Source organism: Podarcis liolepis (genome assembly GCF_965112155.1).
Source record: "Podarcis liolepis genome assembly, chromosome: 6".
Classification (NCBI taxonomy): domain Eukaryota; kingdom Metazoa; phylum Chordata; class Lepidosauria; order Squamata; family Lacertidae; genus Podarcis; species Podarcis liolepis.
In genome coordinates, this window is record NC_139559.1 from 76,431,675 (window position 1) to 76,451,114 (window position 19,440).

A 19,440-nucleotide genomic window follows, 5' to 3' on the forward strand; every position below is an offset into this window, starting at 1 on the left:
CGTAGGGATTCTTCCTTTGAGGCAAACCTTTCAAGGGACAATGAGAAGAGTTACTCAACATGAGTATGTGAAGTATCAGCAGCAGCAGCCCTCCCTCAAGGAAGAAATTGTGGTCTATTTTGGAGACCAGTCATTGCTCAATTATCGCTTCCTAGACTATATAAGCAAAATCCAAACTAACAAACCAATTCTGACATCAATGTGTTTACTATGTAGACAGATTGCAGTGCTTGAAACAACCCTTAATAAGAGTAGAATTCAATGAACGCTGTTCCAGTGCAAGGTCCAATAAAACAGGTTACTCTATATTCTTTTAACACAGCAATAGTCAGTTCAGTACTTGGAATTTAGATGAATGTTCTGTTCAAGCAGCGGTCCCTTTAAAATGTATTCTACTTCTTCAATAATGAACTATAAAAACTTTAACAAACACTGGAGTACTGATGTTCTTGTATGCAGAGGTGCTTATAAAGCTTCCCCTTTAAGAAGCTGCCCTCTGTATCCTCCCACAGTTCCCTTCCAAGTTTGAGGACCCTGTGAAATGCCTTGCATAAATTACAGGCAGGTTACCATTAGGAGACATTTTTGCCCCTTCCTCTGTGCATAAATAGAAGTGCTCCTCCCTTGCACACACAGGCTTTGCGTTTCATCCAGCGTATATTTAGTCTGCTGACAGTAACAAAAAACAAAAAGGTTACTGTACCTCTCTTGGTGAACTTTGAGACAACTGGGAAATAATATTTTCTAAGGTTTTTAGTTCAGTTCTTGAATTCTCAATTTCTTGATGATACAACTTGAGGTGATCATTTTGCTGTGCGACAAGAGCTTTTAAGCTAGCAATTTCATGCAATAGGGTATTTTTTTCTTCAAGTACTGTGTCTTGGACCTGGAGTTTATTTTCGAGCTTCAGGATATTCTGCTGAGAGTGCTTCAGTTGCACTTCCATTTCAGCACATTTGGCTTCCACACCTCTGAGATTTTCTTTTCCAATACTATTCTCTTCAGTTAATTGTCTAAACAAATACAAAAGGAGAAAGGTTCAAGGGGGGGGGGGGACCAAGAAAATCTACTGCACCAGAAATACTTTACTTTTTTAAAAAAAGCTAGCATGTTTCTGGATTTAATTCTGCATATTTTCTAACTGCAAACAGCATGGATTTAAAAACTAAAATTTAAAACAAAAATATAGGGTGATGAAAATCACAGGGGAAATTTGAGTATAAATAAAAAAGTGAAGTGGATAACGAGCTGGAGCATCTCAGCAGTATTGAGTTCAGCTTCCACAAGCCATTTTAAGCTAGAAAAACTGTGTTTCAGTTTCTTGTTTCAAATGTTGACATCTATGGGGTTTCAATTATTTTTGCATTTGTTGTCTTATAGAATGGATTAAAAAAAAAAAGCTTTTGAGAAATAGGCCAGACTTTTGCTTTCTTTAGGACCATATGAAGATGGGGTGCCTTGTGTTGGTGGAAGCATCAAGCCGCCATTGGATACAAGCCGTGATTTCTTATTAAAATTCCGAAACCTATAATTTCTATCGGAAGATAAAGGAAACATCAAGGTTGGGGGGGGGAGGTGTCACTGTAGGGAAGGGTCAATCAGAGGTTCCATGGATTGATTATGTTTCCTGCCTCAAGCAACAGGACAAACTTATTACGCACTTGAGAGTGACCTCGTGGCTGCTGCCTAGCGGCAGAACAGACAAGAACTGAGAAAACAAATCACTTCTAGTAAAAATACATGCCGACTGTTGGACTAAACAGTCATCCAGTTGTTCCACTGCGCAGTCAAACTGATCCCTCCCAATGCGAGATGGTTTGAGAAAACTTTGTTTGGAAAAATCAATCACATTACAGCTTTGCTGCTTTGTCATCTGTCACATGGATTGAGCTGGTCACATAGTGTTGTGCCATTAGCTCAAGGTCAGAGTATTTCATGATCCAAATATCCATTAAAAAAATGATCATGTATCAATGTTTTCCATGTGGAGGTGTCAAAGGTGAAACGTTTTACCTCACTTGTTCCTTTGTGCTTTCAAGCTCACTTCTATAGCTATTGCATTTTGCGTGCAATTTTTCTTTCTCTTTCACACAGTTCATTAAATTTCTTTCTAAAGTTTGCTCTTCTTCCTGAACCTGAGTAAAAAGAAGGCAGTTATCAGCAATACTTAATCTGTTATTAGAGGGAAAAAGTTAAGGCTACAGTTCTGTTTTCAGAATCTTCTTCAGTGAAAATCTACACTGGCGTGGGAGGGAATGGAAATGTTCTGTCCCAATGTTCCCACTACCCAAATTATATAACTACAACTGAAACCGAAGATGTGCAAAGATCAGAGAATTGGTCTCTGTGTTTGTCCAGGTCAGGAGACAGCAACCACATAATTTACCTTTTGCCACTTTGCTACTGATTGCATCAGAATGGCATCTTGGCAACACATTTGAATTAGTATAATCCAAAGCCTGGACAAAAAGGTTTTCAGGTGCTGCATGATGCTATTTTGCTATTTGATGTAAATGAAGGGTTCCCCCACCCCCTGACCTCCAAGATATCACTGGAGCAGCACAGGATTGCCTTTGCCTATAAATATAATTTTGCTTTTGTAGCTATGACATAATATTGATTCAAATTTTATTGGTACTAAGACTCAAAAGGTTGTGTCAGCACTGAATTTGCTCAGCAATAATTAAAGTTACAAGCTGTCTAAAGCCATAACTATTCATAATATGTATAAAGAAAACCATTTCTTCCAATGCAACTGAATGGGCTGTTTTAGCTAGAGTTGGTTCCCTCCAGGACTAGGTTGTGCTCCTGTGCCCTTAACAGTGAGCCTGGTGGTTAAATTAAGGGAATTATGCTCTTCTTGGCACAAAGATGATTTCTGCTGGTCAGGCTATAGTTAAAAACATAGGAGCATGCTAGAAGAACATGAATAATCATAGCACTGAGATATGATCTTGACACTGAGACAAATACACATAAAACACTATTAAAATGATTGACATTTTCTACTCAAATCTTACCTTTTCCAGTTTCTCACTTATTTTCTCTTTGTATTTTTTAAAAGTTCTTGTCAGCTCCTCAGCATTAAACAAAGCTTCATTTCTTTGACATTCAGTTCTTTAAATGAAAAAGGTATGTCAGTTTTAAACAAACCAAGTGAAGTAATGTATTATATTTTACTCACGATATCAAAGCTTTGGAACATAAAACATTGTAAACAAACAACACACGGTAACAGACATTTGCTTTTAGCCTTTAGTTTCATTCAACTGCACCTTAATAAATGGCATTATAGATTTTTTTACACGACAAGGTTTACAGATGTAAATATTTCATCGGAGCATTAACAGTGAAAATTAGTATTTGCTGAGCATTTCCTTCATAGGAACAGTTAAGCATTTGGATGTCATGAAGCACAACAGCGTTCTCCAGTTTGAACGCTGAGAAAAACATGTTTGCCTTTCACTGAATGACAGCAATGCATTAAGTAGACTGGGTGCATTTTATTTCTTCACCATTTTCCAAGCAATAAATGATTCAACCACTAAAGTTAAAGGTGAAATACATCACATCTAAAATATGAGAATACTCCCTGCAATACTGAAAAAATAAAACTCTAATTATGATAATTATGCACTGCTAATTTATTTCCACAGCACTGACAGATATATAGAGGTAATGGGGATATGCAAACATAGTTAAAGCTAACAAGGAACGCTGCAAGAACCCTGATCTACTCTGTCTAAGGCTGGGGAACTCACAGCCTATGGGTCACATTCACCCTGCTGATCAATTTCATCCAGCATGATTTTTCCTTCATTAAAAGGGACACTCTGGCTACAACAACATCTGATCCACTCTGGGTTCTGCCTGTGGTAAACACTGGGCCACAGCCGGACACTCATCTCCGTAACTCCTTCTGGGCTCCTCCACTCAGCCTGTCCATTGGCACAACTTGTCCCTCAGCCTATAGCATCTGGTAAGCCAAGAGTGGGCTGAAAGCCAAGCAACAATTTGGCTGGCATGCTTCACTTGGCACACAGGAGGGCACAAAAGGCAAAGCAGCAAGTGGAACTCAAATTGCACCTTGACTGCCATCTCCTGTGCACACACAGAGCACGAATTAAGTATTCTTGTAAACCACCCACTTTTGGCTCTGTCTCTGTCTACCACTGGCTCCAACCCAACTGACTTTTCCCATGGCTCAATGGCCATTCACATAAAAAAGGCTCCCCACCTCTGTTCTAAGGTTTTGTTCAGACATGATTTATTTCCTGGAAATTGGGAGTGGGCTTCATGAACATGCTTTTATGCAGTCCCTTCCTTGCTCCTGACACAAGAAGAAACCAGGAGAAGAGCGCTTTAACTTGATATCTCCCTGATCCATTCATGTTGCACTGTAAGGGAGACTCAATGGTCAAATTAATATGGAATCTATTGGTTCAGTCATTAACTTCTCCCCATAGGGAGCAGAATAGGGCAGAGGTAGAAACACACAGGGGTGTGCTCAAAAGTAGTGCTAAGTAACTTCTTGCACCAGTGAAATGACCTCAGCTTGTGCAAGGAGTCTTTCCCCCTCTCCCCCCTACCTCTTAAATTTGTTCTGGGGAGGGGGTCTACCAAGCCTCCAGAATAGGTTTTGGGATAGCATGCAGTGCCTGTGAGAGGAAGGGGGGAGAGTCCCATTGTGCAAGTGAAGTAGTTCCAGTTGTGCAATTATTTATTCAAATACCACTCATCTACCACAGACTACTTCCAGTATCTCTCCAGGAGGAAATGACCTTGATGTATCTATGCATAGGCAACTATATTTCAGTTCAGGCCTTTTTTGGATCAAGGTTTGAAATGCTTAAACTAGGATTTACTAAATGTAATATAAATGAGAAAGAATTCTTGCAAATACTTATTTCTATTCAATTTGAGAAGTTGTTTTAATCTGTTCCAAAAGCAAACAACCTGAAAATTTGTTTAACGGTAAAAAAAAGTCATATACATCTACATGACATGGTACCAGTACAGTGGTACCTCGGGTTAAGTACTTAATTCGTTCTGGAGGTCTGTACTTAACCTGAAACTGTTCTTAACCTGAAGCACCACTTTAGCTAATGGGGCCTCCTGCTGCCGCCACGCCGCTGGAACATGATTTCTGTTCTCATCCTGAAGCAAAGTTCTTAACCTGAAGCACTATTTCTGGGTTAGCGGAGTCTGTAACCTGAAGCGTATGTAACCTGAAGCGTATGTAACCCGAGGTACCACTGTACTGCCAGTCATTCCATTTTTTTCTTATTTAATTAGGATTAATTCTGAAAGAATGTTGTGGGTTTTGTTCAACATCAGACAAAGCATCTTAAAACAAAAAATTTGGAGCAAGGAGATATGTCATCAAGCTATCAGAATAAAAATCAAGCTCTTGTGTAATTTGTCACCTCTTTCCTTGTTTGCATTGTTCAATTAAATCAAATCTAATTTCTTTATATTCCTCCTTCAGCTTCTGGAAAGAATATTCTTTTTCCATTAGCCTTTTCTGGCTTTCCTCTAATTTATCTTCTGCTTCTCTAAAAACAAATCAGAAAACAGCATTTTAAACAACACATAATACTCATAGATGCGAATGCGTAATTATGTGCATGTGTACACACACACAAATAACATGAACGTATCTGGTTAAGATCATCAGGTAATGGAGAGCATTTCCCCCTTCCTCTAGCACACAAATTTGAAAGAAGTGGCCAATCAGGTATCCTACAGATCAGGTTTTTTAAATTCAAACCAGTATTTTGGTGGGTATATATGGAGATAGATGGTTTGGATCTTGTTAGCTATACCAAGTGCTTGCCTGAATGAACAAACAAGTTTTACTAAGCATTTTGCCCAAAGCAAGCAAGCCACAATCTTTCTCCTTTATTCCTCCTAACAAGAGATTTTAAAAATCGAAAAACCTGATCAAAACTAATAAATATAGAACTTAACTTCTATTGGAACAACAGTAAGTTCAAGATGCAATCAATCTGCATAAGTTATTGGGGAAAATAAAAATATAACAAATATCAATTTAGTTGTTTGGTGGGATAGAGTAGAATGATAGAATAGTTAAATTCAATGGGTTTAAGGAAATATCATTGTATTATTTATTAAATATCAAGGAGCTTTGTGAGTAGTTATAACAATTTAGAATTTTGTTATGTTAATTTAACCAACTAGCCAACTAAAATTATCATGCTATGTCAAATGCTTTTAAGCCATTATGGTGTTTTATGTCCTACTATGGAAAGTATGGGGGGAAACCTTTTTGAATAACAACAACAAGAAAAAAGTATGATCAGAGCAACACAGATGTTTCTGATCTCCTCCTCTGGACTGTGAAAGAGGTGAAGAATAGAGTACACAAGCCTGCAGCTCATCATGGCTTTGGTGAGCTGCAAACCATGTGTAGCCAAAAACCATGGTTTACTATTGTGTCTTAACTGGACCTATTTGCCTGCCTAACACTATGACCCTGTTTGCAATGATTTAATTTCACTGAAGTCAATAGAATTATAAGTCAGAGGTTGGAGATAAGTGTACAAGTAATTCTGATTTTGCTGTGAGTTTTCCAAATTTGAAAAAATAATAGCATAAACACTCCTGTTTTTAGGAGATAAATCAAATGAAATCCAAGACTCTTTACTCCCCCTCACTATGAGGTGCAATAAGTGAGCCAAGCTATCTATTTTAGGATGAGGGTACCACATTCAAACAAGCATTATATAGCCCCATTCTCTCATTACTTCCTGTGGCAAGGAAAAGGATCATGTGTACATCTGAGACCCATGCCAAAAAAATGGATGAACCAAACCTGAAGATTTGAAAAAAACAAATAAAAAACAAAGGGTTCACTACTTTAGAGCTTTATCTTGCGCTTGAACTTCTGCTTCCAAACTTGCTATCTGTTCTTCTAACATTGGAATGCTGACAGAGTGTGTACTCAAAGTAGATTCAAGGAAAGATATCTAAAATATAAATACAATAAGGAGAATCCATTAATGAGTTGCCTCTTGACTTCTGAACATCATACAGTGGTGCCTCGCAAGACGAAATTAATTCGTTCCGCGAGTCTTTTCGTCTTGCGAAGCACGGTCCGTCGCAACTGCGCCTCTTCAAGCAGCTTTAAGAAAAAAGCGAACAAACTCGCAAGACGTTTTCGTCTTGCGAAGCAAGCCCATAGGGAAAATCGTCTAGCGAAGCAACGCAAAAACCGAAAAACCCTTTCGTCTAGCGAGTTTTTCGTCTTGCGAGGCATTCATCTTGCGGGGCACCACCGTAGTCACACACACACACACAGCCACTTGAATAGGAGTTTCTTTTGAAGAAGGCTATTCCTTCATTAGTTCCCAAAAAGCTCTCTTTGCTATACTGTGGGGGTTTTTTTAATTAAAGAAAATTGCAAATAGTCCAATCATTTAAATTAATACCGTTCAATTATATGTAATTGACCAGAATGCAAATATTTTCTGTATTTTATTCTTACTTCATTGTATCTACCCAGTATTGTTAGTAATTAGTAATCACTCACTAACATTCATTATCAAAACCATGAGCCAGAGATCTGAAATTTGTTTATCTACATAGTCCAAGGCACACATAACTACTAGGAAGGGGTTGGGAAGTAATTTGAGAACAGGATATTTATGCATTTCTTCCCCAAAACTGAGGATTCCAACTGTCCCCCAAAATGATAAGTGTTACTCTAATGTTAGCTAGAAATCTGGTATTTGATAAGCCTGAGGGAAGGGGGGTTATCTAAGAATTTGGATATCTGAAGCTCTTTCCCTCAAACAGTAGGGCTCAAAGTATGCCTTCACATGCTTAAAATATTTCTAGGGTGGTGGATGATGCTTGAGCAACATTATTTATCATTTCTTGACATATGCAATCCTTTCTGCTATGCAGGGAAAGCAACACTTAATTGCCATACTATAAAACAAAACTGTAAAAATTCACAAGTTATTATTGCTTCACAGATTTCTTAGGCACATACCTAAGATTTAAATGTAAGCCTAAAATAAAAGCTGTGAATGAGATGAACATGTAACATACAATTCCCAATCATGTATACATAATGCTGCAAATCCACATACGCATAATTGCCTTCTAACTTTGTGCAATACAACTTTTGGGTCAAGTATTCAAATACCTACCCGTGCTCTTGACTGATTCAGTTCATAGTTTATTGTTTCAATTTTATTCATTAGATGATGGTTCTGAGAAGTCAAGGATGCATTTTTTTCACGGACTATATTCAATTTATCCCTTAGTATTTCATTTTCTTCTTCCAGGGTTTTATCCAAAGACAGCGAGTAACACTGGAAGGCAGAGAACAATATTTGCAACAAATACCAACCAAAGTGATTCATTCATCTTATTTTTTTATGATTAACATTATGAACTGACCTATAAAACTAACTCCATAAGAATATTATATACAAACTGTCAGAAAGAACAAACAAACGTCCATCAAATTCTGAATAATTACTTTGTTCCTGTGTTTCCTTGAAGAATCCCTGTTATGCCAAGGCATTCTGCTCAGAGAAGATTGAGTTGAACAATTATGTAATTCACTAGGATCAGTGAGATCTTCCATGGTTAAAATCTCAAGCGTGTCATCAGAATTATATGAATTCGTACTAGAGGAAAACAAAACAAATATCAACACCTTCCCTTGATTTTTGCAGCAAATATATTTGTAAACAAACACAGTAAGTTTTACCTTTGGACACATACATAAAGCTCTTCTCCTAAGTCTTGTAAATTTCTTTCCGTTTTCTTTAGCTGACTCCTTAATGACACAACATTTGCAAACAAGTCTTCCTCATCCGTATCGTGATCATGAGAAGTCCATAAGTTACGTTCCATTGATATTATACATTTGTCTAATGTAAAAGATAACTACGAAAAACATATCAATAAAAGCACCTTCCACCTTTTGAAGAAGAAACCCTTTAAAAAAACAGAGAAAATAGCCCTCTGTTTCAGATTTTGGCTTTACAGTATGACAGAATCGTGATATAATGCTTCCTGCAACCAGTTTGCAAATTTGGAGTTGGCCTCTTGAACATGTACTGTAACTTCCCTAACACTCTCCCCTTCTTGGCATTCACAATGGCCAGAGCAAATCAGGCTTCCTCCAGTACTGCTTTGTCTACTGTCATTTTGGCTATTTTACTTTCACGTAATTACCACTGTCCTTTCTACATTCCATTTCAGACCTCAGACCTCTCCATTTTCACCACAGTGTGTCTATATACACCAATTTAAGATTACACTTTTGACATCTGATGAAGAGGGCGGTCTGCAAACACTTTTCCTACAATAAAATTTGTTAGTCTTGCAAGTGCCACAAGTCACTGCTGTTCTGTCACAACAGACAAACACAGCTAACCCTCAGGGGAGAAAATCCCCCTCATAAACACTATTTGCAAACAAGCTTCAGACAAGATTATAATGTTTAGTTTGTAAAGGAACTGTGGTTTGTGCCTCTGCATTCCAAACACAAACAAAAGTAAGGTTAACTTTGGAAACTGAATTGTTCTGGGAGAAGGCAAGGGGTGAGAATTAAATTCACCAAACAAATTTGCAAACTATATTTTGCAGAAAGCCATTGCAGTACTCAAGTAAAGTTGTGTTTGTTTTTTGCTTGCTGATCTGTATGCCAATGCAGCATGGCTTAGCTGCTCCTTGCTCTTCTGAAAAGAGCATTTTAAATCCAAATTTTAAAATGACATTTTTGAGGGTGCATTTCCATAAACAAAGGTGTTGGGAGACCCAAGAACACCAGGGTGACAACAGGCTCCCCGCTACCCTACCACCCAATGGCAACCCAATCTTTTGCTGACTGCAATGTTGCCTTTTACAGCATCTGGAACAGTTCATCTGGAACACCTCATTTCTTATACCCAGCTCTTCAGTGGTCTGCTGCGACCCTTACGAAGTATTCTCCGGCATCTCCAAGGGAAAGCATTGCCATGTGTGATGTGCTATTCCAGTACTCCCCTTTGCCTAGTTGAGGCTGACCCGTTACTAGTGTTAGGACTATAATAAATATTATTATTATTATTATTATTATTATTATTATTATTATTATTATTATTAATTTATTATTTATACCCTGCCCATCTGCCTGGGCTTCCCCAGCCACTCTGGGCGGCTTCCGACCAAATATTAAAATACAGTAATACAACAAACATTAAAAGCTTCCCTAAACAGGGCTGCCTTCAGATGTCTTCTAATCCCAAATCCCATCATCGCTAGCGAGCAGGGACAAGGGACCAGGCATGATAGGAGCTGTAGTCCAACAGCAGCTGGGGGACCCAAGTTTGAGACGCACTAAAGCTGTGCCTCTTCCTCCTGATGCTTTACTGGACTGCAACTCCCATCACCCCTGACTCAACATTGGTCGGAGCTCATGGGAGCTGGAGTCCAGAATCACTACCAACCAGCCTCAGGCTGCCCTCACCTACTAATTTACAGTCTTTCAATCTTGTTCCCCGGCCCCCACCTACTGCTGCTGCTCTCCACCCTGCCAGTCCCAGAGAGCACCAACCCTGCACAGCTTCTGCCCCGGGAGGCAGGCTGACCTTCTCGCCTCAGGGGCCACCCTTCTCTCTAGCAGGCGGCGGCATTTTTCCAAGGAACCGCCTCAGCCGCGCGGGTTCCAGGCCAGAGCGCCTCGCGTTGCTTAGCAACGCTGCCTCCACGCCTCTCCCCCTCAAGCATAGAGGCCTCACGCCGTCCCACAAAGCGAAGGCGCGTCCCCTTGGTTTCCCCATTATAACCAGCCCTAACCGTTTAGCTACTGGACTCCGCTGCGGACTCAATCCCTTCAGCCAGAGCGGCAGCCCTTGCTTACCAGGCCCTCTCTGAGGAAACGCCTCTTTCAATCAGTGCGGCCCTGTCGCTTCGCGCGTTCCGAATCGCGGCCCTCGGGGCGACCCGTCTCTCCTGCGTTCGAACTGCGCGGGCCGTAACCTGACAGGTGGGGGGAGGAGACGGTTGCGGGCGAAGCGGCTACTTAAATCCTTCCGCGCTAAAGCTCTCGGGAGCCGTAGTCCTTCCTCCCCGCCCTCCCCGCTTCGCCCCTTCCGCTTCCTTCCCTGCCCTCAACTACATTTCCCGCAGTGCCTTGCGGTGTCGAGAAACCTCCTGTCGGCGGCGGCGGGCACGCGTTTTTTTCAAACCGAGGGGAAGTCGCTCCCCTCGCGCTCTTTCCTCCCCTAGGCGGAGCTGCGGCGCGCCGTGCATTGTGGGTAACCAGCCTCGTTCTTCGCTTCAGAAGACCTGAGGCGAGCGAGCGAGCGAGTGAGACCGGACGGCCAGGAGGTGCCGTCTCCGGAATTTCCCGCTTCCTGGGTATCGAGGGCTCGGTGGCCATGGAGGCGGAGATGCGGCGGTGCCTGCTGGCCTCCCTCCTGCCGCTGCTCTTGCTGCTGCTGCCTCCGCCGGGCGCCTCGGCTTTCGCGACCGCCTTGGACAGCGACTTCACTTTCACCCTGCCCGCCGGCCGCAAGGAGTGCTTCTTCCAGAGCATGCAGAAGGAGGCCTCTCTGGAGATCGAGTATCAGGTGAGGGAGGGAACCGTCGCTCTTCCGAGTTTCCTCAACTGCTTGGGGTAGGAGCGCACGTGTGAACGCGGGCACCAGCGCCCAACGTGCAATCTCGAGGACCAGCTCGCGTGTTCGAGTCGTAGGGAAATCCATTCCCTCGGCTGCAGTCGGGGATGCCTCCTGCAAAGCGAGTGGAAACGCACACAAACGCCCTGCATGTCAGAAAGGAAAAATGTGTGTGTCTTTTCTGAACCTCCCTTACTTGCTGCACAGCCACATAGAATCATAGAGTTGGAAAGGGGACCCCAAGGGTCATCAAGTCCACCCCCCTTGCAAGGCGAGAATCTCATACGTGACAGATGGCGAGCCAACCTCTGCTTTAAAACCACGAGGAAGGAGACCTGTCCACCATCACTCCTGGGAGGTATTGTTTGGGGCTCCAATATGCAGACCTGTGTCTGTTAGCACTGTATGCAAAGAGGCTTATGTCCAGGGAAGCGTGCTTCGGATTGTAATTTGCATTTTGTTTTTCCATAGTCCGGTAGAAGTAGTAATGCTGGGTCCTGAAGAGGAAAGCCATATGCTGTGGTTTCTGTTGCCGTGAAGTAAAACGGGACCTTAACTATAAAAGATGGGGTGGGATGGCATGAAAGTCACCTTTAGCCTCAAAGTACCAACCTGAATATTTGGATATACCTGCAGGATCAAAACATTAGGGTATAGTTCTGAAGGGCCAGAAAGAAAGCCATGTGAGTGTTACTTCCCTCTAGCTTCAGAATGACAATTCTTTTTTTTCTTTTTTTACATGGAGGAAACAGGCTAGATAAATGTCATGAAAGGCTGAGTCAAACTGGTTTCGGAGCTTGATCTGATGACCTTAGCCAAACAGAGGCCTTCTGAAATTTATTTAGAGCCACGTAAGCCAAATATGTTGAAATAGTGCTGGATGGAGGTTTGAGACAAGGTGGAAATGAGCAGCATTTCTGCTCTAGTTGCATGGAATGCAACTGGTACATGTTCCTGTGGTGGTATTTAATGGAGCATGATGTATGGATGTAGAAATTAGGGGTGTGGGCATGCATTGGAGAGAGGTCCAAGGACCAGATATAAGAGCATGGAGGGCTGCATTCAGAGGAGCCTGAGGATTCCATCATCACATTGGGAAGTAAATAATTATACAGTCATACCTCAGGTTACAGCCACTTCAGATTGCGTTTTTTCAGGTTGCGGACCGCCAAAACCCGGAAGTACCGGAACGGGTTACTTCCAAGTTTCAGTGGTCGTGCATGCGCAGAAGCGCTAAATCACGCTTTGCGCATACCCAGAAATGCTGAATCGGAACCCGTGCGTGCGCAGACGCGGGTTGAGAATGCTGTGGGTTGTGAACATGCATCCCGCACGGATCATGTTCGCAACCCGAGCATCCACTATAATAATTATGAGTGCATTTATTTTTACTTGCTTTTCATCCTTTTTGCCAGTGTATCTTCCAAAGGCAAGTAATGTTTATTAAAAAAAATTAAGAGGTCTTCAAACCGTAATCTAGAAACTGTGTTAAATCTTCTTGGAGATCACAGTTGCTACTCAAAGGTGTAAGGTCTTAAGTACACTGACACTCCTTCTTAAAACATCTTGTCTATGAATGCAGCCATTTGTTCATTAGTGGTGTGGTTGAAAGTGAGTACTGAAGTACAGTGGTACCCCGCAAGACGAACGCCTCGCGAGACGAAAAACTCGCAAAACGAAAGGTTTTTTCGTTTTCGAGTTGCCTCGCAAGACGAATTTCCCTATGGGCTTGCTTCGCAAAACGAAGCTTGCCCCGGGGACAGCGGGTCTTCTCTTTTGAAGCAAGGGGCTGGGGGGAGATAGCGATCTCCCTGCAGCCCCTTGCTGCAAAAGACGTCCGGGGGAAGCGGGGAAGCGAAGCGCTTCGCTTCCTGCTTCCCCCGGACCTCTTCTGAAGCAAGGGGCTGGGGGGAGATAGCGATCTCCCTGCAGCCCCTTGCAGCAAAAGACGTCGGGGGAAGCGGGAAGCGAAGCGCTTCGCTTCCACGCTTCCCCCGACGTCTTTTGCTGCAAGGGGCTGCAGGGAGATCGCTTCTCCCGGTGCTCCGAAGCCGGGCGGGGGGCAGGGGACACCTCCCGCCGCAGCGGGGACACCTTTTGAAGGCAGGCGGGGGGGAGCAAAGACTTTGGCCCCCCGCCCGCCTTCAGAAGAGGTCCAGGACCTCTTCTGAAGGCTGGCGGGGGGCCAAAGTCTTTGTCCCCCCTGCCTTGCCTTCCCAGGGGCTTTTAAATCGCTCCGGACAGCGGAGAAGTCCTCCGCTGTCGGGGCGATTTTAAAATGCCGCCCGCCAGCATTTTAAGATCGCCCGGACAGCGGAGAAGTCCTCCGCTGTCCCAGGGTTTTTTAAAATGCTGGGGGTGGGAAGAAAAGCCCTTGTCCCCCCCCCCCCCCCAGCCTTCAGAAGAGGTCCGGGGACAGACTGTCCCCGGACCTGGTCTGAAGGCGGTTTCCCTAGGAACGCATTAATTGATTTTCAATGCATTCCTATGGGAAACCGTGCATCGCAAGACGAAAAAACCGCAAGACGAAGAGAATTGCGGAACGAATTAATTTCGTCTTGCGAGGCACCACTGTACCAAGCACTATCTGAATGCATTGAATAAAATTACAATATAGAGAAATGGGAAGCAGCTCTCAGTCAGCTCTGCTGAGAGATCACCCACCTCCTTTTGACTTATGTTCCTCAACTGTTTCCATTCCAACTGGTTTGTTATTTTGTTCCTCCCCATCCTTTTTCCTTTTGTGTCATAGCTTTTTAAATTGTAAGCTTGAGGGCAGGGATAGTCCTGATTTTTATTGATCTCTTAGCTGCTGTGGGATACTTTTTGGCCAAAGAGCAGGGTAAAAAAAATCTTTAAACAAACTACTTTTGCCAACTGTATCTATAGTTTCCTAAAAAGCTAAAATACATAGTAGTAATCTTAGATAACATCTCAGTGTTCATATAGATTCATGTGGCTTTGTCTTCAAGTAAGATTTGAATATTAAACATGATTCATTTTAGGTTTGCCTTTTTCAACAGAAATTACACTTTGCTCATATACGCTGTTTGTTGACTTTACAGGTTCTCGATGGAGCAGGTTTAGATATTGATTTCCATCTATTATCACCAAAAGGTGAAGCACTAGTTTTTGAACAGAGAAAATCGGATGGAGTCCATACGTAAGTTTTTAAATGATTTCATTAAACATTAGTTAAACCATTTTTAGTGGCATTCTAAGAGCTTAGTAATTAAGACTTCATTCCTGAAATGTACAAATGGGAGGGGAAAACCGGAGGGGATTTTTCTGTTCCCTCTTCCCTTCCTGAACTCATTAAAGTGTAATGTCTTTTGTGTTTACAGGGTGGAGACAGAGGATGGTGATTATATGTTCTGCTTTGACAACACATTCAGCACTCTGTCAGATAAGGTGATTTTCTTTGAACTGATATTGGATAACATGGGAGATGAAGAGGAAGATTGGAAGAAGTATATCACTGGCACAGATCTTCTGGATATGAAGCTAGAAGATATTCTGGTATGTATCTACAATCCTTTTTTAAAAAGCTATGGAGTGAATGGTTCTGTATGCTTGGAATTTATTTGCTCTCCCCTCTGCTACTACTTTTCAATAGGATCACCCTATTGAAAGCTGCACAACTATCTCTAGTGGCCTTCAATTGTGATAAGTGTATTATTGATTAAATATATAGCCTAAATTCTGTAGCATGTGAAAAGAAACGGAAGTGTACATACCTCAGCTTTGAAAGTAACAGATGCAAGTTCTCATTTTGAGGCTTTGGAACTAAGCACGGTGGCAAGGAGTTGGGGCTCACAAGGTCATTGCTATATTTTGTAGATGAGTCTGCTGTGTTGAATTGTGCGCTTCTCTTTTATTTTTCTAAAACTAGTGTTTTGATCTTTCTTAGGAATCGGTCAACAGTGTGAAGTCCAGGCTAAGCAAAAGTATCCATATTCAGACCCTGCTCAAAGCATTTGAAGCTCGTGATAGAAACATACAAGAAAGCAACTTTGACAGGGTAAACTTCTGGTCCATGGTCAACCTTGCAATAATGGTGGTGGTGTCAGCTGTCCAAGTTTACATGCTGAGGAGTCTTTTTGAAGATAAAAGGAAAACTAGAACATAACACCAGTGTCTTAAACAGGGGGAAATGCAATACACTGCTAAAGAAAAAGGAGATTGATGTTTCTTCCCAGCTTGTTTTGAATGAACAGTTTTTAACATTCGTATGTGACTTTTTAATATGAGCAGAATGCTTTTCTTTGCTCCAATAAATTGCAATAACTTGGTTTATTAAGATGGTGGATAACTTAAAACTTGCCTGAATCTCCTCAGCCATCTATACTGCACAATGACTGCTAGCGTAAAGGTAATATTTTAAAAAGAAAAAAGATTCATGAAGTTATGAATTGAATTGTGTATTTCGTATTTGAGTCCTGCCTTGGATATGTCAGTTAAATGGAATATTTGCTTCGGCAAACTATGCTGTTATTTGGACAATATTTTTAAATGGGTGTAAGTGAAGACTCTTGTGCCTTATTTGTACTAATTAACAAACTTATTCAACAAAAATTAACTGGCATCTGAAATGTATATTGCTTCCAAATTCTTTAATTTTCCTCACTTTGTGAATTAATTTTAAGTTCAGATCAGGGTTTGTTTGTTTGTTGTAGCTAGCCTTCATAATTCAAAACTGCAAAAACACAAACTCAAGAGTGCTGAAAGGCACCAGCTTTCCCCTCTGGATTATTTATGTAACACGAACCCTGCAAGTGCCTAGGCATACAGTATTAGCAACCAGTTTTGAGGCCATGTAGCCACTTACATGCATACATGTTTGTAAAAGGACTCATTATACCCAATTTGGGGGACTTCGTGAATCGCTTTTATTCTGCCACACAAATTAATAACATTTGAGTTTTTTATACACAGGCACATCTAATGTGTTTCAAACCAGGTTTACTATAATAGCACATTCCCCTCATACACCAGAGGGGTGGTCAACCCGTTGCTTTGCCAATGTCTCGCTCCCATTAGCTACAGCTGGTATACTCATTTGTTAGAGATAACAGGAGTTGTCATACAGCAACATTTAGAAGGCTAGAATTCATAGCTGTCAACGTTTCCCTTTTTTTAAAAGGGGAATTCCCTTATTCTGAATAGGATTCCTCAGAGGAAAAGGGAAAAGTTGACAGCTATGCCCTAGATACTGTAGTTCTGATTATGTGAGAGAAGATGGAGATAGAATGCTCCAGTTTTCATGGTTACTGGGTAGGGTAGCTGAAATTGACTTACAGCTAAAAGCCCAGTTTACCTTATTGTGATTTTTAAAAAACAGCAAGCTTTCACTTTTAAATTTTAGCTTGAAAATTTAAATTTACAACTTAAAAATAGCTGGGAAACTTGCACTGTGATTTATGAATACAAACCCAGAAGCAAATCCTATTATGCAGTGGAACTTGGTTCCTAGTTAATGGGCTAAGGATTACAGTGTGAGTTTCCAAACTTTGATTAAAGCAGTTAACAGTTGCTCATCAAAATGCCGTGCATGTTTGGAGAAGAAATAGCACACAACCTCCATGTCATTGTTTGCATCCTGAGATGGTTCCTATGGCTGTAATCCAGCAAACCTGGATGTCCCAAACTGATTTCTGAACGTGCGTGTGTGTATATATTCCATGCTTAGCATGGTTAACATGCTTTTTTTTTTTGCTTGAAACTACACAAATAACACGTCAGCTGCTGAAGCTGATATGCAGATATTAATTCAATTCCCATTATGCTAAGCAGCTTATGTGGGGTAAGTGTAGAAATGCATCTCAAACATAGCTCAAGGTTTTGAACCACCAGGTAATAATTCTTGTGAACTTGAACCTATTTTTCAACAGTATTAGATGTCACATACTTTGCCATAAAGTTAATACTGGTGTGGCTAATGATACATAAATGGTTACCAGTTTATAAATTTATAAATTATTATGTGAACATATAAGCATATTAAGTTATAGGTAGCAGACCAAGTAGTTATTTACAGCTGCTACAGTGGTAGCATCTATGCTTATCCTCTTCTGCCCATATTCATATTTTTTACATACCAATGGTTCAAATAATTGGGCTGATTTAAATGAGACTTAGTACTAGTGACCCATAGCTATACATTTTGAGGCTGCAGCAATGGGATCTCTAGCTGGCTGTAGTTATCTACTAAATATCAGCAGAAACAAAGTCTTAAAGCCAATTATATGAGAATTATTCCCAATTTGAGGCAGCATAGTATTAAATATACCATGCAAAAGTGGATGCCAAGGTTTCAAAATATACGATCTTTTAGCACTGTAATGTTAAAAAGTATCTTCACCAAAAAGCTGTGACTAAGCCTTCTACCTCTCAGTTTATGCTAATGCCAATTGATTGGTCCTTTACAGTTCTGGTTTCCAACAAAACTTTAAATGTATATAAAATAGGGTGATAACCAACTGCATCGTACCCATTCTCAGTCATCCTCAGTAGACACAGTGAACTTAAGTTAGTCGGATACCATCCACATTGCTGGGGACTTAACAAGTTGCCTACTATGGCACTCATGGTTGTGCTATACATTTTCATAATGCTGCAGAATAGTGTGTGCAATTCTACAGGTAAGAATGAACACAGCAGTAAAAATGAACACGACGGTAAATGGATAAATTTCTGGCTGTGAAATGGATTTAATAAAGGAATTCTAAACTTAATGTGTATTCAGTGTTTATTATTTGATTTCTTACCCATTTCACCTAAAGTCCCAGGGCAGGTCATAACAACTTAGTGGTAAGACATGCATCTTTTGCCTACAGGACAGTGATATCCCTGCCACTGCCGCAGACACTAAAGCGAGCACCCTATTCAGTAGTATGCATTGGGCATGGTGTATAGGAGTGGGAAACCTTTTTGGCTCCACAGCACAGATCCTTATAAGAATCTGCCTCAAGGGCAGGATTAAACTATGTCCTACCACCCCATCTACTGCTGTAAGCAGGTGGCCATGGTTTAGTTGAAATTACCTGGCAGGCCAAATTGGGGACACAATATTGGCTCTCGGGCCATAGATTCCACATCCCTGTTGTGTATATTATCAATTCATCCCAGCTACTCAGACTGCAAAATTTAGAAAATTCAAATCTGCACAATCATAAGCAAGCATAGCAGTACTTGGCAACAGAATCTGATTAATAATTTTACATCCCCCCCTTCTTTACAAGTGGAATAACTGATTTATAGCAAGAAGGTAAGCAGCAAGCAGAAATGTTATATAGATAAATAATTTTTCCATTTAGTCTTTGAAGTTAGGGCAAATACAACAAAACAGGCTGCTACAAAATCAAGTATTATACAAGCATGGCTTAGTTTTCAAACCGTGATTGTGGGCTGTGCCATCTCCAATTTCAGGTTGGGACTCATGACAATATTTTCTACCCTCAAAAATCTGCACTAAATGGGATATTCTCTTAATTCTGAAGCACTATAGTCCAGCAACTGCATGGTGTAGTAAGCTATCAACAGCATAGTTTAATTTGTTAGTAGACAAAACAAACTGGGAGCAATGACTATCTCATATGAGGAGTTCCATCCGAAATAGGAGAAATGTTGAACAGCCATAACAGCCAGGCAATATTAGTACTAACTAACGTCTGCATTATTAACAAAGCTGTTCTTGTGACCCCTGGCAATATAAAATTCCTGTGTCATTTCCCCTCTCACCTCAATTTGTTCATATGGCCTCTGCTGGTGGAGCGGGCAAACACTGGTTACATTT

The 19,440-nt window shown here is 41.2% G+C and overlaps 3 protein-coding genes across 5 annotated transcripts in view; 2 read left to right on the plus strand and 1 right to left on the minus strand.

Moving 5' to 3' along the window:
• CCDC18 (coiled-coil domain containing 18) overlaps window positions 1–11,024 on the minus strand; it is a 29,003-nt gene extending 17,979 nt beyond the window's left edge. The window contains exons 1-9 of one of the 3 annotated variants that reach the window (XM_083510910.1): window positions 10,886–11,024; window positions 8,747–8,925; window positions 8,513–8,663; window positions 8,178–8,342; window positions 6,880–6,989; window positions 5,427–5,555; window positions 3,021–3,117; window positions 2,014–2,135; window positions 704–1,013 (exon numbers count right to left, since the gene is read on the minus strand). In XM_083510910.1, the coding sequence (XP_083367036.1) occupies window positions 704–1,013; window positions 2,014–2,135; window positions 3,021–3,117; window positions 5,427–5,555; window positions 6,880–6,989; window positions 8,178–8,342; window positions 8,513–8,663; window positions 8,747–8,892 (1,230 nt within the window). In that variant the 5' untranslated portion in view covers window positions 8,893–8,925; window positions 10,886–11,024. Of the gene's footprint in view, window positions 1–703; window positions 1,014–2,013; window positions 2,136–3,020; window positions 3,118–5,426; window positions 5,556–6,879; window positions 6,990–8,177; window positions 8,343–8,512; window positions 8,664–8,746; window positions 8,977–10,534 lie in introns of all 3 variants that reach the window. The other 2 variants (XM_083510911.1, XM_083510909.1) reach the window with 2 other exon arrangements.
• The window catches only part of LOC310710274 (uncharacterized protein), a 982,430-nt gene that overhangs the window by 650,848 nt on the left and 312,142 nt on the right, over window positions 1–19,440 (plus strand). The window lies entirely within an intron of this gene.
• Window positions 11,406–18,379, plus strand: TMED5 (transmembrane p24 trafficking protein 5; the record flags this gene model as incomplete). Its single annotated transcript, XM_083511265.1, has 4 exons — window positions 11,406–11,597; window positions 14,711–14,808; window positions 14,990–15,164; window positions 15,556–18,379. The coding sequence occupies 4 exons, from the start codon at window positions 11,406–11,408 to the stop codon at window positions 15,772–15,774; spliced, it is 684 nt and encodes a 227-aa protein (XP_083367391.1). The 3' UTR covers window positions 15,775–18,379.